General features: G+C 41.3%; 1 protein-coding gene across 4 annotated transcripts in view; it reads right to left on the reverse strand.

The window, feature by feature from the left end:
* ANO2 (anoctamin 2) overlaps nt 1-25,142 on the reverse strand; it is a 261,951-nt gene that overhangs the window by 54,861 nt on the left and 181,948 nt on the right. For all 4 annotated transcript variants that reach the window (XR_009757630.1, XM_061582608.1, XM_061582609.1 and 1 more), the window contains exons 14-15: nt 15,694-15,768; nt 7,740-7,941 (exon numbers count right to left, since the gene is read on the reverse strand). Coding sequence is in view for 3 of the 4 variants with exons in the window: in XM_061582608.1 (XP_061438592.1) it covers nt 7,740-7,941; nt 15,694-15,768 (277 nt within the window). In the remaining variant the exon portion in view is untranslated. The remainder of the gene's footprint in view (nt 1-7,739; nt 7,942-15,693; nt 15,769-25,142) is intronic.

Here is a 25,142-nt window from a genome sequence, read left to right on the forward strand (position 1 = left end):
TAAATAAAATTTTATTATTTTATTATTTTATTATTTTAAAAACATGACAGCTGAGGTTTGTAACAGATTTTATGCTTTCACTACATATGGAGGAATGCATAGATGAATTGCCCTGAATATGAGGTGGAGTTATATGGCTAATCGCCCCACCATGGGATAATTTCTTGTGAATAGTTCAGATATATGCACCAAAGATCTGTGGTTTGGGGAATAGTCTGAACATAAGTCACAAAATTATGATACATTTTAATCATTAAAAACATATAGCCAAAAGTGTGTTAATTAAAAGATTGATTTTTTAAATTGGGTGATACAATGGTGACAATTGAAAGGGAACAATGAAGATATCCCAAATGGTGAAGGGTTGATTTGCATATGATGAAGCCATGCCTTTTGGAAATCGGGGAGGGCAGTGATAAGAACCATGCACATCTGAGAAGAGTATGCTCCATTTCCCCCTCTCCCCTCCCATTTAATTAGCTGGAGGTACCTCCCCACTTTTCTGTGGTGGACAATTAGGCATGCCTTTCCATCCCACTTTACTTGACGTATCAGTGGCAGCTACAGGAGGAACCCAGGCACCAATCCCATGGGAAAATTACATTTACAGCCCCTGACATGTTGGTTACTGTTATAGAAGCCATCTACATATGGGCAAGAGACCTGTTTACCACCTCTTCTACAGCTACAGCCAGGATAGGAGATGGGGAGAGACCTGCTGCTATCACTGCAGCCACAACAACACTAAGGAGGCAGGGATGTTGGACAAAGGAGAGGGAGGAATTCTTTTTGTACTTCTAGTGACACAACTGGGACTGCAAGAGGGTCCTATCAAGACTCATAATGGGCTTGAAAATAACTGAACTGATTTTTGATTGTTTAGGAAAATAGCATGAGGCTTCATCAGCAAATCTGATTACAAATCACCATTTATCAATCAGTATAGACCTGTGTCTATAAATTGGGCTTAGAATGCTGGAAATGGGTACTCCCTGCCTCTTCACAGGCGCACGTGCTAAAGCTCTTATTCAGATTCTCCTGCAGAAAGTCTAACACTATGCAGACTTCCATCTTCACAGAATTGTTTGTTTGTTTCTCTGTTCATTTCCTACTTAAATTCATTCCCCAACTTTCAGTGTATAATGTCTAAGTTGGGTAACAACAACAACAACAAATGCATAATAAAAACAATAACCAATCAATATAACTATAAAGGCAACAAAAATATAGTCAAATAAGTGCACATTTTAAAAAATCAAACAATGGCAGCCAGTTAAAAATATATTTAAAAGATCCATCCAAGGTTGATGATCTGTAGAAAGGTTTCAGGATGCAGTGTTCATTATTCTTGAAAGTTCACCTTTTCAACTATTCAGCCATTGTGTAGGATAATTTACTGATTGTGTCCCACCTTTATGCACTGTAGATTTTTTTCTGACCATGGGAGTAGTGTACATATCTCCTTACGTAAAAGTCATGGGAATTGTTATTCCTTGTATATTTATACATCCTTTTGCACATTGTATTGATTAGAATGTCTTTGCCCTCAGTGAGATCTCCAAATGCCAGCAGACCAGCCTCTCTGTTCTTGGTTTTAGCCAGTTGATTTTATTTTTTCTTACATTTATACCCTGCCTTTCTTTCTTCATAGCACCCATGGCAGCATACATGTGGTCTCCCATCCAGGCACTGGCCAGATCCAGACCTGGTGGCCTCATGTGCCTTCAGACCTCGACTCCAATCTGAACCAGGAGGGGTCACCTGATCTGAAGGTGAGTAACCCAGCCTGAGAGGCTAGCATCTTTTGTGATCAAGATGCAATGGGTACTTTTTAAGTGCTGTCATTAAGGGCAGACTTACTGGTTGTAGCAATCAATAGAGCACTTGCTTCATTTCTGATATAAACATGACTGCAAGAAGGCAGTTGCCAGGCAATCTGAACCTGAACCTCTTGAATCATCTAGCATGAATTCTTGCCCAAGGTGTGACAACCTAACAGGGAACCAGCCTAACAGTTGCAACACCATCACATGCCAACAGTGGTAAAATCCAACTGATTTTCCACCATTCTTGTGAAAGAAACATTTAACTCCTCTAGATGTCAATCATCACCCCCAGATGTTTTATCCTTCAGTTTTAATGAGATTTTAGATCCAATTTTCGACAGGAATACTTCCTCTTGCAAAATTCAGTCTTCAGTGAGGTCAACATTGAAGGGATGTCTGAATGTGGGCTGTTGGATGTTTGTTATATATTACATGGCATTGAACAAGGCTATACTTTTTTCTCATCAGAATATTAAAATTGTTTTTTGCTTCCTCCTTTTCAAAAGATTGACACAATTGCCATTATAGTTCATGCACCAGTCTCTGTTGCTATGCAGTTATTTGATAACGTGAAAGCTCATGACATTTATATATTTCACTTTTGAATGATGAAATATTTTAAAGCACAAATGGATGCTGAACTCAGGAATATTTTTAAAATAATGAGGGTACTACTTCCTCTCAGGCTACTGAATGGGAACCATATAAGGTTTACATGTGAGGTAGGATTATAGCATATGCTGCTTATGAAAAACAGAGAAAATTGCAGGAGGAAACTTGGTGAAAATATTGAAATCCCTTTTAAATCAATTTGTAGCATCCCCTTCTTTGGATTTGTATTGAAGGTCGCAGCATGCTAAATATTGACTGCATAATCTCTATTCTGTAAAGCTGAATTTGCAATGCAGTAAATGTTGTTATGCAGGCATCTCACCTCAACATCATTCTTTCTGGCAAAATTTTTCCTTCAGAATACAAACAAATCTGATATTGATGCATGATCTGGAGAATCTATTGCCCGCCAAGACGTGTCCACTACTTTTATCTTAGTCATCTCTCCCAGATGTAACCCAGTTTGACTTCATGCTTCATGCCAGAAAGGTTGCAGCATCTGCTGGAGAGTTATTCAGCACTTTTGGAGATTTTGCAAATCAGATATTGCACAGGTTTCTGTCTTTGTCAAGAGGTTCCTTGACAATGGACATTTTGTTGGATATATACAGAGATCGTAGCATTAAATCCTTACAGTGCCATAGAAGAATGACCTATCATCCTACTGAATTCAGGATATCTGGTCTTGAAACTCCTCTGCCTAAGGACATGAATACATTTTGGGCTTCCACACATAACAAATACAAACTGCAAAAGTTTGTCATGGATTACATTCTGAGGGAACAGAATCAATTGAAAGACATTATCCTTTATGTAGGAGGAGTTGGATTTGATGGAGAGAAGAATATATGCCTATCTAATGACAAAACGAGTGAGGCTCTTGATCTGATATCTGATCTTGAAGAAGCTGATGAGACACTTTTTCTTCATATTAATCATGCTATCATGAATTCAGGCATTCAGAATATTGTTTTGGCATTATCTGACAAGATGCATTCATTTGTTCATTCTACTACTATGCTAAGGCCTTTAAGAATCAAGGGGTGACTGAGCGGTGGGTTTTGCGTGGGAAAGAAACCACAACAGGATTCATTCCAATTCATGTACTAGTTCAAAGTTTACATAGTTTAGTGACTGAAAGCTTGCGTGCCTTAACTGGGTGCTATACTACAAGCAAATTCAGTACAAAGCACCCCGCTCTTAAATATGCTAAACAGTCACCACAGTGTCTGATGATGTTTGCGAAAGAAGAATTATCTAACCTGAAGTTACAAGCTGCAGAATCATTTCTTGCAGCAATTATATCACTAAATTTCTCTGAAATGAATGACTGTCAAATTCAACAGGACAATTAAATGAAGCATCTTGACTTTTCACCACTGATACTAACATCCTCCTCCACAAATCTTCACATAAAGAGAACATGTCTGCAGAGCTATTGGTGGCACCACATACTTGAAGATGTGACAGCCCTTAACCCCTCACAGAGAAAGATGTTGAATGGTTGCCTCGTATCACTGAAGAAAGTCTTCTTAATTATTTTCTCATTCCTTGCACATGCAAAAAATGTGCAAGAGACTGTGATTGCAAATGCTGTGTTAACATTATTTCTTGCTCTAGATGTTGAGTTTGTAGGTATAGTGATGTTTGCCAAAATCCATTTAACTAGTATTTAGGCTTAATGTGTACTCTGGTAATAACTGTAAAGTAACAAATAAAGAGGTTATACTTCAGCAACATTTTTCTTATTTTGCTCTTTGATCTAGGAATTAGTGGCGTATTTGACGCTGAATTCATAAAATTGCATTTCCCTTAAAATCGTTTACTTTAAGGCAATAAGTATTACAAATGAAATTGTTCAAAATGTTCTTAGAAACAAAGTTTATAATAGTAATTGTCTTCCTAAAATCAATGTTTCTGAAATGAAGCAAGGAAACATAGTGGGCATTTTGTAGATTTGTGGCCATTTGGGGGAAAAAACCTGATGGAATCAGGAAGATGTGACCAAGCCAGGAAATATCGTATCCTATCCAAGAAGATATGGCAGTAGAGAAACTCTCTATACACACGTTTGCCAACAGGCACATGGGTGGCCCCTGCACTATGTGATACATGTTGGCATGGGATGAACAATTTCCACTGTTCCATTCCTTTATTCTGAAAGTTTGCTTTATTCCACTATTCCTTAATTCTGGTTTAACTATGGCAGTTTTAAAATTAATCCTGGAACTGGAGCATGCACAGTTTCTTATTAATTCCTCCATGTTTTCCCCCTTTTATACTGATGTTTACATTTTGCACTCCTACATGATACTATTGATGATCCTGACCAGAGCTTGGAAGTAACCAGTTACAAGCAATGAATTACTTGTAATTTATTACTTTTTTGAGTAATGAGCGGGTAACTTCATTACATTTTGCTGGTAATAGAACGAGTAGTAACTTCATTACTTTTGAGGAGTAATTGTAATGTTTCCAGCATTACTTTTGCACATTACTTGGGGGGGGGAGCAGGGGAAGTCTTCTGCTCCTCTGATTTGTGAATAAAAATCATGTGCTTCAAATTGGGCTTCTGTGCAGTGTTGCTCTTCCTTCATGTTCCATGGGTGCTTAGGAGGTGACGAGGGAGGAGGTGGAGAGCGAGATGGGGTATTATTATTATTATTATTGAATTTATTAGTCGCCCATCTGGCTGGTTCACCAGCCACTCTGGGCGACGTACAGAATAAAAACAATACATTAAATATTAAAATTTAAAAACAACAGTAAAAGCCTAGGCCATCCCAAAAGCCTTCCTGAAGAGCCATGTCTTCAGGGTCTGGCGGAAGCTCATCAGAGAAGGGGCATGACGGAGATCATTTGGGAGAGAAAACAATTGTTTAAAAATGGACAGGAGTGGAAGGAGAAAAGAGCCGGAGGCAATATATATATACAAAAAATATGTGTGTTGGGATATCATCACTGCTGGGGGTGGGGTGGGTGGATGTGAGATTCTGTTATGCCATTCTGTTAATCTTACAGATAAAAAAAATATTTTACTACCCTCTGTGTGTGTGTGCTTATTTTTAATGTTGTTTTAGGCTACTTAGATGTGCAGCAGCCAAGGCCAGCACCTTGTAGGCAATTTTGTTTTTTAAAAAAATAACTAAAATGTAATTGTAGCAATTACTTTTGAGTAAAAGTAATCAGTTACTTTCAGAGCAATTGCAATTGTAACCGTAATTACTACTTTTTGGGGCCATGTAACTGTAACTGTAATTTATTACTTTTTAAAAGTAATCTTCCAAGCTCTGATCCTGACACAAATGAACTGACGAAAGGGAAAGCTGTGGCAAACTGTATTTGCAGAGTGTTCTATTGCTGTGCAGATTCCAAAATGCATTGATTCCACCCCAGAAGAAAGACTAGGTAGTTTCAAATTCCAAAAATCCAGGGGGAAATTCAAACGAAGGAGGTTTGGAAGTATTCCTAAAGATTGCAACAGCTTTGTTAATTGCATCACGTTCTCTATTTTTCTGTGCCCTGGGAACTAGAGTACCAGTGAGCCACTTTTTTCCACTACTTTTTGTCAACTGATTTTTTTGGTGGGTTACCACTCTGATTTGAAACTTTTATAGTCTTTGAGATTGCAAGAAGAGTTATCTGTGAAAGGAATGCAATCTTGTAGTCTTTTTTTCCTTCTTGGTGTTAGGGCCTTCTCTGTGTCTTTGGTTTTAACTACAAAGATATAGAGAATCTCCAAAAGTTCAGAAGATGAGATGGCAAGCCTAAATTTACTGGTCAATACCTGTGCAATTGGCCCCACTAGTTTAGAACTTCGAGGGAAGCTCCTCTACTTGATGTCTTTGCAAGATGATGGTGCCTGTTACCAAGACACAGTGCTTTCTGAGCAGTGAAGACTGCCCAACTCGACATCAGTACAGAATTATCACTCTAAGGGAGTGTCTATAATACAATCGTTCATCAGTTTTATATGCCAGTTGTCATGGCTTCTCACACATTTTCCAAGAACTGATGATAGATAGACTCAAGATTTCTAGCTCCCTTCACATTCCCTGAGGAGAGGGAATGTTACACCAGTTAAAATCTGTAGTGTACTTGTCAGTGGTTTTCAAATGTTCTATCTTCTAAAAGACTGTTTCTGTACAGTTTCTCTGCTGAGGAATCCTTGCAGAGGAATCACTGTGTATTAGACAGGATTGTGGAGCATTCTAGGGGACACACTCAGTTCACATGTGGTGTGGCTAGGGATGGAATGATCTGTCAATTTCAGTTCCCTCAATTTTTCATTTTTCAAATCTTAAATTTGGTTCTCCACATTTCTGCAGCAATTTGTTTGTTTTTAAAGAAACTCATGAAAATACTTTAGCATTTTAGTGCAAATTTCTCCTAATAAATACATTTTTGTATGCAGTTTCAACTAATGTACACATTTTGCAAGCAATTTATCCTAATATAATGCATTTCTGTATGTTATTTTCTCCAATATCTTCATTTTGTACACACTTTCTCCTAATTATTTTTGTAAACAATGCTTGGTTGGAAAACTGCATCACAAAATTCAGATAAGTGTGAATTTTGAAGGATGGCAATGTTTTCTCCTACTGGGAGCTCATATGGGCTCCTACTGGAAGAAAGGGTGGGACATAAATCTAATAAATAAATAAATAAATAAATAAATAATATTGTCACAAAGTGTGAATTTGCTAAATTCGGCTTTAAAAGTGAACTGAATTGAATTTCTCCACCATCCCTACTGCTGGCCAGGCCAGCTGGGCTTTTCTGTACAATTTGAGAGTGGGCCCCAGAACATCGTTAACATTCCTCAGCAGATCTGCATTGCAGGGGGAAAAGTAGTCCACCACTACCAATATGCTTGTTGAGGAATCTCTGATAAGCTTCTGGGGAATTTCAGGGTTTTGCAGACTACATGGCGGTATTCAATGCACTTATTCCATTAGCACAAGGATTTAAACTTCAGCAATGGAACTTTCCCCCTTGTCCTCCTACCCCATGAGTCCTGTGCTCTCCTCAAATCTGCTCCAGAAGTTTGGAGGAACCTCCAGAACAGATTTAGGGGGGCAGGGAGAGATAGGGGAAGCATAAACCTTTGCTCTAACGGAACAAGTTACTTACTCTCATTGTATAAAAATCCCTGCTCTAAGTGATTGAAGAAAGCAATAATAGAATAAAAGTATAGAATGAATACAGAGTCCTGCTTTGTGGGAGAGACAGTTACCATTTTATATGCTATTAGCAACAAAGAGAACATGTGCATTAAGAAGGGTGAACCAGCATTACCCATTTCTGTCAACCATTTAGCAACCACTCCATAGATCTCATCTAGGATAAGTATCACAACAAGGTTAATGATGACAGCAGTTGCTGTTACTGTCACACGAGCATTTGACTTGGTTGACTCATTGGTACTCATTGATAGCGCTGCTGCTGTAGTTATCCGGTACACAATCACACCAAAGACTAATGAAAACGTCAGTGAAATCTGCAAAGAAACACAGATTTTCATAGAATTACGAAAGGTATACATACATGTGTGAATATATCTCCTCGCTACAGTTTAATAATTAATGAGCTTAAATGCGGCTAGACAGCCCAAAGGTCCATATATTCAGCAGCTTGTTCTGTGAAAAGAAATGCTTCACACATGTAAGGCATTTTCCATTGTGCACATGGAGTAAAACAGGGGTTCCCAACTGTGGTCCATGGACCATCAGTGGTCACCAAGCTTCATTCAGGTGGTCCATGATGGGTCTGTGGATTTGTGTTTGAAAATGGGAGATCCATCACTTTAACATATTCATATTCATTTTTAATTGTATTGTTACAATTAAATTGTATTACAATTTGATTTCCATAAAATACAATACAATAAAAGAAACAATAACAATACAATTAAAAATAGTACAGCATTTAGCACCACAATATAATTGGCACAACAGGCAGAAAAATCATTAAGTGGTCCGCCAAGACCCACAGCAATTTTCAAATGGCTCATGGGAAAACAAAATTTGGAAACTACTGGAGTAGAGGAACATCTCCCTTTATTTCTACAGACATATGCACTTTCCTGCATGCTGGCCTCACATCTACAACACAAATCAGCTCATAGTTGCTATGCACTTACTTCTGCATCCATTCATGTCCTTCTTTATGCTGTAGATCTGACAGTAACATTCACAACCAGTGGCCTGCTTTTATCCAGGAAAAATAAATATGTGTATTTTGCACCAGAAACAGAAAATGTTAGACAATAATGGTATTGCTAATATGGAGATTTTCCTACTCACAGGAAAAAAGGACAGGGAAAGGCCTGTGAGTGTGAATCTCTGTATTCATGGTAGACCTTCTGGTTCAGTGGTAGCCAGCATGGTGCCCTCTAGATGTTGCCCCAGCCAACATAGCCAAAGAGAGTTGGAGCCCAGCAACATCTGGAGAACATCAATTATTCCTGCTCTGAATGGTCTCTGTGTCTTCACAGCATTAATATTTAAACTTTCAAATGGTAGAAAAGCATAGCAGCTAAAAGTACATTGACTATCTTGCATGACTCAGCGCAACAGTATAAATATATTATGGAATTCCAGAGGGCTAGCCTTGTTGTTCTGATGCAGCAAAACCAAAAAGTACAAGGGTTGTATCTTAATGAGCCAGAGACAATTTGCTCAGATAGATGACGTGTTATCAATTGGAAGTTAGATAGTTTTTAAATTTATATTCTGGATAGTAATGTGACGCACCTGTCCCTTGCATTGCTGGGTCTTCCGGCCTAACTGAAAACTAATATCCTCCCTCTCCTACTTCAGTCTATACGTGTGTATCGGCCAAATGATAACACACCTGAGTGTTTTCTTCCATGAAACCTTATGCCACAACATAACACATGTGCTAGTCTTTAAGATGTCATTATAATTACTGAAATATTATCTCATCCCTTATATACCCAATTTATCACTGTGCTCTGCAGGTTAGGAGGTCCATTGCATGTAATACAGGAACTGGGCCTTTAGTGTTGTGGCATCTACCTATTGAAATTCCTTCCCCTTAAATATTAGATGCCACCATCTCTGTTGTCTTTTCAACTCCTACTGACCTTCTTCTTTCAACAACCCTTTTAAGTAGAGACCTTTATCCCAATCTGCATCTTTATTGGAATTGCTTTTAAGATGTTTTTAAAGATGTTTAGTTTTTAAGATGGTTTTATTGTTTTATTACTTGCTCTTTTCTGCCTTCTGGTCTCCTTCTGAAAGGGAGGGATATAATGTTGGTCAGTGACGCAGGTTGTGAGACTCACAGACAAGGTTTTTAGCAGAGAGAGAGAAACCTGAAGCAGAAGGGTTAAACTGTGAGAACAGAGTTCCAGACAATCAAGGTCAGTGTGGCTAGCTGAGTGTGTGATAAGCTGGGAACTGGCAGGATCTCGGGCGTGGGGGAAGAATTGTCAATGGAGGAAGATGTCTCTAATGTCTTTGCCTAGTAAAGACTCTTACATGAAACTTGCCTGGCCTGTCTTATTCCTGTTCTAAACGGCTCTTGGACTCATACTACGTCTCACCTACACACGCAGTGCACCACAGGGGTTATGGGCCCAGATTATGAGGCGTTGTAGCGGGTTCGAGAGCTGGTGAAGTGGCGTTGTTGCAGAGAAAAACAAAGCGCAAGTGAGAGGCAAGTAAGAGTGAGCAACATGGCTGTAAATCTGTCTTCCGGGATGCCGATGGAGAGACTGAATGCTGTAAATTACTCCAGCTGGAAATGGAGAATGAGAGCTGTTCTGATTAAAGAGGATTTAAATGATGTCGTGGAAAAAACCCCTCCGGCAGCTCCTTCAGCAGCGTGGCTGAAGAAAGACGACAAAGCGAAGGCTTTTATTACTCTGGGGCTATCAGATTCACAACTGTTGCTGGTGAGTAATGAGCCGACGGCTAATCAGATGTGGGAAAAGTTAAGAGCTGCACATGTACAGCAAACTGCGGGAAGCAGGCTGTGTTTGGCACGGAAGCTTTATCAGATGCGTTTTACTGATGATGTGACTATGGAAGAGCATTTGGCTGAATTTCGTAGATTAAATGCAGAGCTGCAAGATCGAGGCGTACATCATAATGACTTGCAGATGATTTATCTCCTGTTATCTTCATTTGATCAAAAATGGGACGTGCTGGTTGCTGGTCTTGAAAGTCAACCAGACGGGACTCTATCTTTGGACTTTGTGGAACAGAAACTTCAACAAGAGTGGTGTAGGAGACAAGAAAACAAGAAAATGGACTTAAAAGAGGCTGAGACTGTGTCTGTACAACGGAATCAAAGAAGCAGGGAAGAGACTAAAACATGTTATTTTTGCGGGTCACGTGGGCATATACAGAGACATTGTTTAAAGAAGAGGAATTACAGAGACTTTGAAAGTCAGAGGGCAAGCGTGAACTTTGTTTCTAAGGAAAGCAATAAACTGATTAACTCTAAGTGGCTTCTTGACAGTGGAGCGTCTAATTGCCTAATCACAGACTCTAGTTTATTTTACACTTCAAAGCCGACGCAGGAGAAGCTTTATCTGGCTGACGGATCTACTCAGGACGCGACAGCAAGAGGAACGCTGAAGATGGGTAATTTGGGAATTTTAACAGATGTATTATTGATTTCTGGTTTAAAATATAACATTCTATCAGTGAGAAAATTGGCTCAAATAGGTTGTAAAGTTACATTTGAAGGGGATAGATGTTTTGTGAGAAAAGATGGTGAAATATGCATGCAAGGGAAATTACAGAACAAAATGTTTATAGTTGAATGCAAGATTGATAAAGACATGTGTGCTTGGATAGCAGTAAATAAAGAGAAACATGAGAATTGTGTCCATGAATGGCACAGAAAATTAGCACACGGACATTTTCAAAAGATACAAAACACCCCAAAATATAGTCAAGATTTGAAGTTAACACACTGTGAGCATGTGGATGAGTGTGAGGTATGTTATAAAACAAAAATGACTGTGAAGCCAGTAAATAAGAGCTGTGAAAGCACGACTTCAGAACCCTATCAGCTTATACATGTGGATTTAGCTGGTCCTTTTCAGTGCTCAAAAGGTGGAGCAAAGTTTTATTTAGTGATTGTGGATGATTTTTCCAGATTTACACATGTGTTCTTATTGAAAAAGAAAAGTGACGCAGAAGAGAAATTAAAGGCATTCATACAGAAAACAGAGACACAACATGGGGCTATTATCAAAAATATCAGATCAGATAGAGGAGGCGAATTTACCAGTAATTCATTTCAAACATATTTGGAAAAGAAGGGAATAATTCAAAGTCTAACCGCTCCCTTCAGCCCATCCTCCAACGGCACGGCAGAGAGGAGGAACCGGTCATTGCAGGATTCATTGAGAGCAATGCTAGCAGATGCTGATTTGAATAACACTTATTGGGGTGAATGTATACTGTACACTGTTTATATTCAGAACCGCCTAATGCACAGAACAATAGGCATGTCTCCCTATGAGAAACTGACTGGAAGAAAACCCAGGGTGAAACACATAGAACGTTTTGGGGCAAAATGCTGGGTACATGTAGTAAAACAAAGAAGACATGGCAAATTAGGCTCAAGAGCACAAGCAGGACGCATTTTGGGATTTCAGAATTCATATTACAGAGTTTGGTTACCTGAGAAACAACAAGTAGTGTTAAGCAGAAACATAAAAGTGATAGATAAACCTTGGAGACACAGCCAAACAGTGATCTTAGAGAGTGAAAACAGACAGGAAGCTGCAGATGTTCCTTTCGGGCAGCAAATTCCATTAAAAGCTGCTTTAACAGATTTAATATATGGTGGCAAACGTACTGTTAAAAGACTGAGAGGTGAAGACATAACAACACATGATACAGAAATGCCAAGTACGAGTGCTGGTCCAACTAAAGTTGAAAGTGAGGAAGAAATGGAAATAGATAATGTCAGAAGATCAGAGAGAAAAACGAAAGGCCAACCTCCTCAGAGATTTGCATTTAATGTTACACAACAGAATAATGAAACAGATGAAATTCCAGAGGAATGGGAAAAAGAGGGGCCTATAGATAAAGAAACAATGGGTCTAATGTGGAAGTATTGTGTTGAAAAATGAAATGTAATTGTATCATCAAATAAAAGCAAACTTGAATCTGTGAAACTTGTGTAAATAAAAGAATAAAGAGAAACTGAAATGAACTGAAACTGTAAATAGAAACTGTAAGAATCCATGTACTGAAATGTATTTGTAATGAAGGTTAATGTTGTAGAAATGTAATAATTGTAACTTGATGTTTTGAAGTCTGCAAGTCTCAGGTGGGGGCTGTTGGTCAGTGACGCAGGTTGTGAGACTCACAGACAAGGTTTTTAGCAGAGAGAGAGAAACCTGAAGCAGAAGGGTTAAACTGTGAGAACAGAGTTCCAGACAATCAAGGTCAGAGTGGCTGGCTGAGAGTGTGATAAGCTGGGAACTGGCAGGAACTCAGAGTGTGGGGGAAGCAATGTCAATGGAGAAAGATGTCTCTAATGTCTTTGCCTAGTAAAGACTCTTACATGAAACTTGCCTGGCCTGTCTTATTCCTGTTCTAAACGGCTCTTGGACTCATACTACGTCTCACCTACACACGCAGAGCGCTACATATAATAATACTAATAATAATACTAATAATAATAATACTAATAATAATAATAATAAATGTGTTATAGTTTGGAATCTCCCTTTCCCTATAATATGGGGTTAATAATGTTGGTCCACCATACTGGTCTGTAATAATGATTACTGAGATAATGTATGTGAAGCACTTGGTACTAGGAATGAGGGAGAATTCCACCCACACTGGAATCTAAGACAAAATCACAGTTCCTGGTTGGGGGAGAACTATTTATAGAATGGATGCAGTGCTTTCAAGAATACAGGAAACTACAGCAACAAGCAAGAGGTGTTTGGCCTACTTCTCCCTGCCTTGGAACATGTGAAGATTTTGACTGCCTCTAATGGGATTGCTTTTCCTCAGAAGTGTAGCAGTGATCCCTTGAGGGGAAAGTAAAAAAGGATAATATGCCTGATTCTCAGATATGGGGTGGGGTAGATTCTCAGATATGGGGTGGCATGGCAGAAGGTGTAGCAGATTCAGGAGACTGGGTTGAACTTCCCCTCACATCTGAAAGTCTGAAATGTAGACAAAAGAATGTTATTTCCTTCCTTCCTTCCTTCCTTCCTTCCTCCCTCCCTTCCTTCCTTCCTTCCTTCCTCCCTCCCTTCCTTCCTTCCTTCATCACTGCAATGCTTCTTTGCTGTTGTGGCCTAATGTCCTGCCTGTATGTCATACGGAAGCGGGAATCATTGTAATATTGCAGGGGGGATTTTTAAAGTTTCAATATTAAATGCGACTTCTAGCCCTGGATATGCAGAATTCGTTACAATTAATAGCAAAATTGGGTGGCTGAACACTGACAGGATAGGAGTGAAAACAGTGCTACTGAGAAACAAGAGGGAGGTATCAGCATGCTTTAGTGAACTCTGAGGAATGCACAGGTACAAAACGTTTAAAAACTTAAAAATCAAAAGTGGGCGTCCCAATGAGGACTGAGCAGGTTGAAATAATAGGTGCCTCCCTCTGCCCCCACCCAAAGCAGAAGCCTTACTGCACATCAAAGAACCAAAATGGAAGAAACTAAAAATTCAGGAACTATAGAAAGTGAAATAGTCTTGTATATTTGGATGTTCTATTTTGTACGTCGCCCAGAGTGGCTGGATAACCAGCCAGATGGGCGACTAATAGATTCAATAAATAAATAAATAAATCAAACAGTCCAGTGAGGACCAGGGGCCACTGAATATTGAGTCTCAGTTGAAAAGAAAAATAGAAAACTTGGGGATGGGATAAGTGACCTGCTTGAGCCCCTTACACCTTACAGTTACCTTGGACAGGCTATGTATGACTGAATGATCGGCTGGAACTCTGAACAAGAACATTCCTATTGGAATGGCTATGATATATTTTAACCTTTAAAATTATTATATATCTTTATATTGTTGTGTTAGCATTAGAGATGGTCTCCTTCCTCTTTTTATTTATTTATTTATTAGATCTATATCCCGCTCTTCCTCCCAGTAAGAGTCCAGGGTTCACTCTACAGGGGAAGCATCAGATGAACTCTGAAACAAGGAAAAGTGAGTGCAGAGTGATTTATGCCATTTGGGAGGAAGGAACATGCCACAGTGGGAAGATTCTTACCTTTTTTTCTTTTAATTTTTTTTCTTAATTTTTTTTTAAACCACCTATTGGCACTAGCTTTGCTGGAAGCATAACACAGCAGTGATGCTTTGGCTGCCACAGAACCATTATTTGTCTACAGAGTGCCTCTGGTAAGGATTCTGTGATGCATGGCTTTTTAAAAGAAAGAGCTACCCTCCCCCAAACCATTTCAGCGGGTTAATCAGAGCCACCAAATAGCCACCCCAATGGGGTGTCAAGCAGAGGACAGCTGCATTAGTCTACCAATAAACTATATTAGGTTTTAATCTGCATGTTGCAAGCCATTTGGGACATTTTGTTTTCAGGGAACACTTTCCACATCAATATCTGTGCTGAAGAGCCCCTGTCCCATGCAGAACACTTGGCAATATCTAAGTAATATTTCTCATTATTAATAATAAATTCCCATTCTGTCTCCCAAAGGACCCCAGTGCACCAATGATGTCACATCTGCTGGAGTTCATGGCCTGGGCTGTCATTCTGCCTGCTAGCTCTGTTACTGGGCTATTCTGATGATGCTGTATGTGATATATTGGAAGAAGGTAACTAGGGAGCCAACCAGGCAGCCCAGGCCAGCAACAAGCAAGTATTGTTAGTGCCTGAATGCCAACTCAGATGATTCAGGAGTGGCTCATGAGAACGGCTAGGAGAATGTACTCCTGATCTCCGACACCTATTGCCTGAGGTGGTTTGCCTCACTCTGGGATGGCTAGCTCTGATTTGACAATTTAGTTGGTCTGCAAATTAATTCTGCACGAAGCACTGAATTTGGAATTTGCTTATGGCACAGTTGCCATTTTAAACTTTTTAAATTCTTTTAAACTTTTTAAATTCTTAGTCCATCACTAATTCAGACTAGATAAAGGTTACATTGATAGACAAAAGCAAAAGTAATCTAAGAAAGCACTGATTCGGTTTGAAGGTCCATGAAGTCAAAGCAAATCTGTTATAGACTATTGTGAAAGAGAAAAATATGCAGACAAAATTACCATAAATAAGATAGATGCAAAGTTCACTAGATAGCCAGGGGTACGGTCTTTCCAGGTTAGTTTTTCTTTTTCATCCTAGTGTAAGACATAATAAGGAAATATCAGTTATAATACTAAATAGTGCTTAAAAAGCAAATTGAAATAAATACTTGATTAAATTATTCCGCTTTTAAATAATATCTGAAAAGGTCAGCACATTGAAATCAGTGTGATATGTAATTCACAATGTAATCCTACACACATTTACTTAGAAGTAAGTTTCATTGATTTTAACAGAATTTACTTCCCTTTGGCCCCTTTTGGACAGGGGTGACTCGGCCATAGCACTCCATGCTCTGCTAACTTCCAGATTGGATTATTGCAATGTGCTCTACTTGAAGCTGCCCTTGAAGATGACTCTGAAACTTCAGCTGGGCCAAAATGCAACAGCCAGATTAGCCAGATCTCATATCCACGAATAGGCAAAACATCCTTACAGTTTAAGAATGTACCTATAGCAAACAGATATTCTATCAAACTTTAAAAAACAAGGATATTGGGCAGGTATAGTGAAAGCACCACGGGAGCAGGAGACCTGACCTCTCTGAGATATTGTATTGCCCTACAAATTTGTAAAAATGCAAACACAATTTGGGTTGGTCTTTCACAGTCCAATCCACTTCCCGTGAAGCTTGGAAGAATTTGGTAACATGTGAATTTCTCTGCTCTTTGATCATTTCTTTGACCAAATTTATTTGATCATTTGCATGCTTATTGAGCTCAATGAGATTTACTCCCATATAATAATGCTTAGGATAGCTAAAACTGATGACAGGGGAGGAGGAGGAGAGGGGAAGGGGGAGGAGGGAAGGCAGAGAGGAGATGGGGAGCAGGCAGGAAGAGGAAGGGAGAGGGGAGGGATGGGGAAGGAGAGGGAGGGGCAGGAGGTAGGTGATAGGAGGGGTGAGGAGAGGAGGGTAGGGTAGGAGGGAGGTGATAGACAGGGAAGGAGAGAGGAGGGCAGGTTTGATCATTTGCATGCTTATTGAGTTCAATGGGATTTACTCCCATGCAATCATGCTTAGGAAGGTGAAACTGGCCATGGGGTAGAGGATAAGAGGGAGGGGGGATGAGGGAAGAGATAGGAGGGAAGAGGAGGAGGATGGCAGGTTTTATCATTTGCATGTTTATTGAGTTCAGTCGGATTTACTTCTGTGCAATCGTGCTTAGAATAGGTGAAACTGATGTGTGGGAGGACCAGGAAGGGGGAGAGGGAGGAAGGGTATGACTAGGGAGGAAAGTGGAAGGGAGAGGAATAGGGGTAGGGAAGGGAGGAGATTGGGTGGGTGGACACTGGGTAGAGGGAAAGCCACTTTCCTTTCCAAAAGGAAAATATTATAAACAGGATCATTATTTTTCAGGGTTTTCCCCACCTTTTATTCTACAGCAGACACATGTAGTCTCCCACCCAAATTTAAACCAAAGCTGTCCCTGGCCGCATCCACACAAGACATTTATTCCACTTTAAACAGTCATGGCTTCCCTCAAAGAATCCTGGGGTGTAATTTGTGAAGGGTGCTGAGAGTTGTTAAAGAGACTCACAGAGCTCCAATTCCCAGAATTCTCTGGGAAGAGGGTCTGACTGTTTTTAGAACACTGAGCATGCCTGAGCTAATTTTCTTACAATAATTAAAAATCAGCCATGCATTTTTTCACTTTTAAACTGTGGAAGATGTTACTGACAATGTCAGTAAAGGATTACAGGTACTCTGTGAACATGGCTGATTTTTAATTAATTTCAACAAATTTCAACAAATTTTGAGACCACAGGTGTAATGCCAGGTCTGTGTCACAAAAAACATCTACCATCCATGATATGATTTTGGATGAATGCGCAGACCTGGTGTGCATTACGGAAACTTGGCTGGACGAGGCCTCAGCCCCCATTCTTGAGGCCATGTGTCCGCCGGGTTTCCGTTACGCCCAGCAGCCGAGGGTAGGAAGGCGGGGAGAGGGAGTGGCAGTCATTTATCGGGAATCTTTGGTTTTTACCAGACCTCCGCTCCCGAGGACCAAGGTTGTTGATTGCATGTATTGGAGGTTGGGCCCGAAGGCCAGTTTAGGGATTCTGCTTGTGTACCGCCCGCCCCGCAACACAGCAGACTCCCTGGCCGAGGTGCTTGAGGTGATCTTGGATGTACGAGTGCTGTCCCCAGAGCTATTAATTCTCGGGGACTTCAACGTGCATGCTGAGACCACTCTCGTTGGAGCCCCTCGGGATTTCCTGGAAACTATGGCTTCCTGGGAACTGCACCTTAATAATACTGAGCCCACCCACGTAGCCGGTCATGCTCTCGACCTTGTATTTGTCCTAGGAGAGGAGGGAAGTGTTCTGAAAGTGGGGGCTATTTCTTATACCCCTGTGTCATGGTCAGATCACTATCTGGTGAATATAGATCTCTCGTTGCCACATGCCCTCCGCAGGGGCAAAGGACCTATTAGAATGGTCCGCCCCAGGCGCCTGATGGATCCAGATGGATTCCTGACGGCGCTTGGGAAACCCTGGTGATGGAGTGGAATGAGGGGATCACCGGGGCATTGGACCGAGTTGCCCCGAAACGTCCTCTCCCCCTGAACAGAACTCAGATAGCGCCATGGTATACACCACGGTTGCGCAATCTGAGGTGGGAGGTGAGACGACTAGAACGCCGGTGGCGGAAATCTCGCTCCGAAGGTGCTCAGACACAGGTCAGAGCAGCAGTAGCTGCCTACCAGGTGGCAGTGAAGGCGGCAAAGAAGGATTTCTTTGCTGCCTCTATTGCATCCGCAGAGTGTCGTCCCAGGAGGTTGTTCCAAGTGGTCCGAAGCCTGGTCGGTCCAGTTGCTCAGGTACCCCTGGAACATTCTAAGACCTCCTGTGACAAATTGGCAAAACACTTTGCTGATAAAATTGAACACCTAAGGAGCTCGATTCCGTACGCCGTGGATGCAGTGAATGAACCAGAGTTGACCATTTGCAATCCGGTCCAGTGGGATCGGTTTCGGCCTCTCCCTTCTGAGGAAGTGGACAAGGTGCTTTCATCTGTGAAGCCTACCACTTGTCTGATTGATCTTTGCCCATCATGGCTCCTTGTGAATTCCAAGGAGAAACTGGACGAAGGGATTAGGGCGGTGGTAAACGCATCCTTAGTGGAGGGTGTGATGCCACTGGCCCTCAAGGAGGCAATTATAAAACCTATTTTAAAGAAGTCCTCCTTGGATCCCCAAGTTCTGAACAACTTTCGCCCTGTTTCGAATTTACCATTTTTGGGCAAGATCATTGAGCGAGTGGTGGCTAACCAATTGTCAGCACACTTGGATGAAACGGATTATTTGGATCCATACCAATCGGGTTTCAGGACTGGACATGGAACTGAAACAGCCTTGGTCGCTCTGGTGGATGATATGAGGAGGGCATTAGATAGGGGAGAATTCACCTTTCTTGTCCTCCTAGATCTTTCAGCGGCTTTTGATACCGTTGACCACGGTATCCTGATGGATCGCCTGGAAGGACTGGGAATTGGAGGCACTGTTTTACAGTGGTTCCGTTCCTTTCTCTCTGACAGGCACCAACAGGTAGCATTGGGAGATGAGGTTTCAGACCTTTGGCCCCTCACTTGTGGAATGCCACAGGGTTCTATCCTCTCTCCCATGCTATTTAACATCTATATGAAGCCGCTGGGATCTATCATCAGGAGATTTGGGCTGTGGTGTCACCAATATGCGGATGACACACAGCTCTATCTCTCGTTTAAGTCTTCACCAGAGTTGGCTGTGGAGACCATGTCCAAGTGCCTGAAATCCGTGAGTGGATGGATGGGAAGGAACAGGCTGAAGCTAAATCCTGACAAGACCGAGGTACTGCTTGTGGGAGACAGGGGTAGGCTGGGTCCTGTTGACCTGAGGTTTAATGGGGTACAATTGCCCCTGAAGGACCAGGTCCGCAGCCTTGGGGTTGTTCTTGATTCCAGGCTGTCCATGGAGGCTCAGATTTTGGCAGTGAGCCAGGCAGCCTGGTACCAACTACACCTCATACGCAGGCTGCAACCCTACCTCCCTGTTCATCAGCTCCCACTGGTAGTACATGCCCTGGTCACCTCTCGATTAGACTACTGCAATGCGCTCTACATGGGGTTACCCTTGAAAACGGTCCGGAAACTTCAACTGGTACAGAATGCGGCGGCTCGTTTACTTACAAACAGCCGTCGCCGTGATCATATTACACCAGTATTATTTAATCTACACTGGCTTCCAGTAGTTTTCCGGGCCCAATTCAAGGTGTTGGTGTTAACCTTTAAATCCCTATATGGTTTCGGCCCGGTTTATCTGAAGGAGCACCTCCAGCGTCACCAACTATGCCGCCCAACAAGATCAGCCATGCAGGGCCTTCTCTCAATCCCACCAACGAAAGTAGCTAGGTTGGTGGGGACTAGAGAGAGGGCTTTTTCGGTGGCGGCCCCCACTCTCTGGAATTCTCTCCCGTTCGATCTTCGACATGCCCCTTCCCTGGATACCTTCCACCGAGCCTTAAAAACTTGGCTGTTTGGTCAGGCCTTTGAGACTATCGGGATGGGCTAATTATATACTCAATCCCCGCTGCTATGTATTACAATTGCTGCTATTCTGTCACTGATGATTATTTGTATTTTATTGTATTTATTGTATTTACTGTATTATTGTATTTTATTGAATTTAATATGTACACCGCCTAGAGTGGCTTCGGCCAGATAGGCGGCCCAAAAATTAAATTATTATTATTATTATTAACAGAAAAAAGTCCAAGAGGACTCTGGCTTTTTAAACTCTTTTTTTGTACTTTAAACTGATGATTCTCTCCGAGTGTTCTGTGTATCGCCACGAAAACTTAGAGGGTTGAGTTCAGGACTATAAGTTTTGTAAGGTTTTGTTTTGAAATGAGCTTATGGGAAGCAGCAGAATGGCATGGGGGTATTTTCAATTTAACATTGTGGAACGCAAAAAAATCCATGCTGACTGTAGTATACAACCACCACTCTTGTGGCTGTATAATAATTCCTGCTCTAAAACTGCTACATTGGTTGCCATTTGTTTCCAGGTCCAAGTTAAGGTGCTCATGCTAGTGTTTAAAGCCCTAAATGACTTAGGCCCCAAATATCTGAAAGACTGCCTCCTTCCCTACAGACTCCCTCAGGGCCTGAGATCAGCAGAGTGGGCTCTTTTGGTGTTCCATCACCCTCAAAAGCTTGGGGGGGTAGCACAGGAGAGGACATTTTCTGAGGCAGCCTCTAAATTCTGGAACTCTCTCCCCACCAAGGCGTGTCTGGCAACCTCAGTGTACAGCGTCAGGCAAATGCTGAAGATGCACCTCTTTACCTGGGCTTTTGACACATGAGACATGTATTTTTAGGATCCATCCTATTTTGTGATTCTGGTTATTTTTAATTGTTTTTAACACTGTATTGTAAGGTAACTCACCCTGGGACCTTTGGGTGTTAGCAAAAAATGCTAACAGCAGCAGTGCCTAATAGAAACAAAGTTGTATTGCTCAAATTATAATGTCTCTTAGAGCAACAGTTAATAGTCTTTTTGCCTGCCTAGATTATAGATGTCTTCCTCTATAGTATTGGAAGAACCTTAAAGTGCAAAACAAAGAACCAGAGATTAACGAGGGGAAAAACTGTGTCTACAGTATAATTCAGTTCTTTGCCAAATCCTTCTTTCTCATTCCAACACACAATGGATGAGATACATACTTGCTGAATTCCCTCCCATACATAGTGGAAGGCCCATTCCAGCTGTATCGTCACACCATGGTAGTCATTAATTTCACCTGGCAAACCACAACTGTCCAGGGCATCTCTGTAGCTAATCAGCCCATCAGGTCTCCACTACCATTAGTTCTACCTTATCTGGAATGAGCTTAAGTTTATTCACATCCAGCCTACCACCAACCACAGAATGCATTCAAGAACCTTAACACCTCACTTGAAAAGAAGAAATGTAGCTGGTTGTCATCAGCATACTGTTGACACCTAACCCAGCAACCCCAAAAACCTCTCCCAGAGGCAAAATGTAGATGTTAAACAGGATATGAAATAACATTCCTATTGATCACTGAGAACCCCAACAGGATAATTTCCACAGTGAGGAACAGCACTTTCCCAGGATCAACTTCTAGAATCTATCTCCAGGAACCATTGCAAATAATATGATGTTCTTTTAAAAGAAAGAGACAAACTCTATGGCTGGCAGACTTAATTCCAAGAATGCAACCCAGCTGCAAAGAAGTGATTTATAGTGATTAGAAGTGGCAAGTGGGACAAGGATGTTAGACCCTTCCCACACGGCCTTCACCTTCTCTCCAGATACTTCCCACAGCCTTCCCCTTTTCTCCAGATGCTTTTCTCAAATGAAAAATGTGGAGTTGGAGGTTGCTTGTTGAAGCCATTTTGAATCTCTTTTCACCAGACCAGCAGGCAGTATGGTTTCCCCTCCCAATTTCTTTTGCTTTTACTGATCAATTTTTCCTCCCCAAAAATGACAATTGTTAACAGTATTTCTAATTATGTTATCATTCTTCATGGTCATGGAATCATAGAGTCAGAAGGAGCCTATAAAGCCATCGAGTCGAATCCCCTACTCAATGCAGGAATCCAAGTTAAAGCATAATACATAAAGCTCCAGCTCTCTGTTGGGACAACAGTTTTCTTAGTAGGAGGGAGATTCAGCAGCAGGGCTTATTTGGAGCTATCCAAGGTCATGTTTTCCTCTTCCCCCTGCATAAAAGAACTTCTAATTGAACTTTCCCCTGCTTTGATCTGCCCTTGCCTGCTATGACAACTTTGTATACATTCCCTGGAATTTACCTGTTTGATCCGACCTTCCCTATTGTGATTTGACTTCAGAGATACTACCTGCTTCCCTGTGAGCCTTAAACACTCATAGAACAGGAAGGATAAGGTATACCAACAGCCATGCTTGTACATTTCAGAGTCAATTAGGTGAAATATTTCCTCATGAACACACTTTTTGCAAAAAGATCACCACAGTCTGCCTTGCTAATGGAGAAAATGTCTAACTAATCTATCATCATACTGTCATCACTCCTTCTATTTGCAAATTCAGGTGCTGAGTGCTGATAGAGATGGAACCAAAATGGATTCCACAGCTAAGTATGATTTGATTGATGAGTGTTTGATGCTTGCAAGAGAGAAGCACTCTGCATATTGTTATTATTATGACGAGGTGCCAGCCAAGTCCTACACACAACAGCACATACTGGAGGAGCAGAAATAGGCGTCTTGCTGTCTTCAGCAACCAACCCGGCTGCCAGTTGCCACACCTAAGTTTTAAATTTCCAGCTTTGACAAAGTAGCTGGATTTTGGCACCCCCGCCTCTCACTTTCAGCTCCCATCTGTATGGGAATGACAACAACACTGGCCTACCTTACAAATCTGGTATACTGAGATTGCAGAGGCAGTTCAATAAGCAGGGGACAAAATGGTTCTCACTGCATAGGAAGCAATATTCAACAATGAAATGTATTCTAAACTTGTCCCATGTTTTATATTTACTTATTTTTATACTGAATATTGACAACATGATTAATGCCACCAGCAAGTGGAGGGAGTATAAGGATTGCCAAGGCCAGTTATGCAGGCCAGTATCCCAATCATGGGGAATGGGGACAGTACAAGAAAACTGTAGTGAATATGAGAGTTCATGTATGTCATGCTTCCTTCACAGGTTTAATGCAGCATAAATTGACTGCCGGATCCTATCAGGGCAGCACACATTACTTCTCATTCTGATGGGTAAAAAGCCAAACCTTCCTCCAGCTGCACCATCTGACTGGCTTAATTCAGTTCATTTCAATGTTCCTCTTTGATTTTCCTATATTCTTAAGCGTTAGCATAGGGCATAGCCAAGAGAAAAAATTATCCCATGGTGGAACCTCTGCTGAAGATTCTAGAACATTGCAATATTGTATCTGTAACCTGTCCTTCAAGAAAGGAGCACTATATTGCTATGCTGTCATACCTTATCTACAGCTAAGGCGCCTCTGTGGTTATAGGTTGATAACATTTTCATTAACTCAACCCTTTAAGTTTTCGTGGCAATACACAAAATACTCAGAGAGAATAATCAGTTTAAAGTACAAAAAAAGAGTTTAAAAAGCCAGAGTCCTCTTGGACTTTTTTCTGTTAGTAGTCTCATAATTTGTTGAAATTAATTAAAAATCAGCCATGTTCACAGAGTACCTGTAATCCTTTACTGACATTGCCCCATACTGTGACCATCTTCCACAGTTTAAAAGTGAAAAAAATGCATGACTGATTTTAATTATTGTAAGAAAATTAACACTGGAGTCTATGATAAGCTCAGGCATGCTCAGTAAGAACCAAAACTCAGCTTTTAAAAACCTAACAGTTGTTTGGTTTGGCTAATCAGGAGACTCCTATTCTCCCAACAGAACTCCAGTGGCCAGAGTGGTTTAACAGTCAGACCCTCTTCCCATAGAATTCTGGAAATTGGAGCTCTGTGAGTCTCCTAAACAACTCTCAGCACCCTTCACAAATTACACCCCAGGATTCTTTGGGGGAAGTCATGACTGTTTAAAGTGGAATAAATGTCTTGTGTGGATGCGGCCAGGGACAGCTTTGGTTTAAATTTGGGTGGGTGACTACATGTGTCTGCTGTAGAATAAAAGGTGGGGAAAACCCTGAAAAATAATGATCCTGTTTATAATATTTTCCTTTTGGAAAGGAAAGTGGCTTTCCCTCTACCCAGTGTCCACCCACCCTTCCCTACCCCTACCCCTCTCCCTTCCACTTTCCTCCCTAGTCATACCCTTCCTCCCTCTCCCCCTTCCTGGTCCTCCTACACATCAGTTTCACCTATTCTAAGCAAGATTGCACAGAAGTAAATCTGACTGAACTCAATAAACATGCAAATGATAAAACCTGCCATCCCCCTCCTCTTCCCTCCTATCTCCTCCCTCATCCCCCTCCCTCTTATTCTCTACCCCATGGCCAGTTTCACATTTCCTAAGCATGATTGCATGGGAGTAAATCCCATTGAACTCAATAAGCATGCAAATGATCAAACCTGCCCTCCTCTCTTCTTCCCTGTCTATCACCTCCCTCCTGCCCTCCCCTCCTCTCCTCACCCCTCCTATCACCTACCTCCTGCCCCTCCCTCTCCTTCCCCATCTCTCCCCTCTCCCTTCCTCTTCCTGCCTGCTCCCCTCCTCCTCTCTGCCTTCCCTCCTCCCCCTTCCCCTCTCCTCCTCCTCCCCTGTCATCAGTTTTAGCTATCCTAAGCATTATTATATGGGAGTAAATCTCATTGAGCTCAATAAGCATGCAAATGATCAAATAAATTTGGTCAAAGAAATGATCAAAGAGCAGAGAAATTAATGTTACTAAATTCTTCCAAGCTTCACGGGAAG

Source organism: Rhineura floridana, chromosome 8 (genome assembly GCF_030035675.1).
Source record: "Rhineura floridana isolate rRhiFlo1 chromosome 8, rRhiFlo1.hap2, whole genome shotgun sequence".
Lineage (NCBI taxonomy): Eukaryota > Metazoa > Chordata > Lepidosauria > Squamata > Rhineuridae > Rhineura > Rhineura floridana.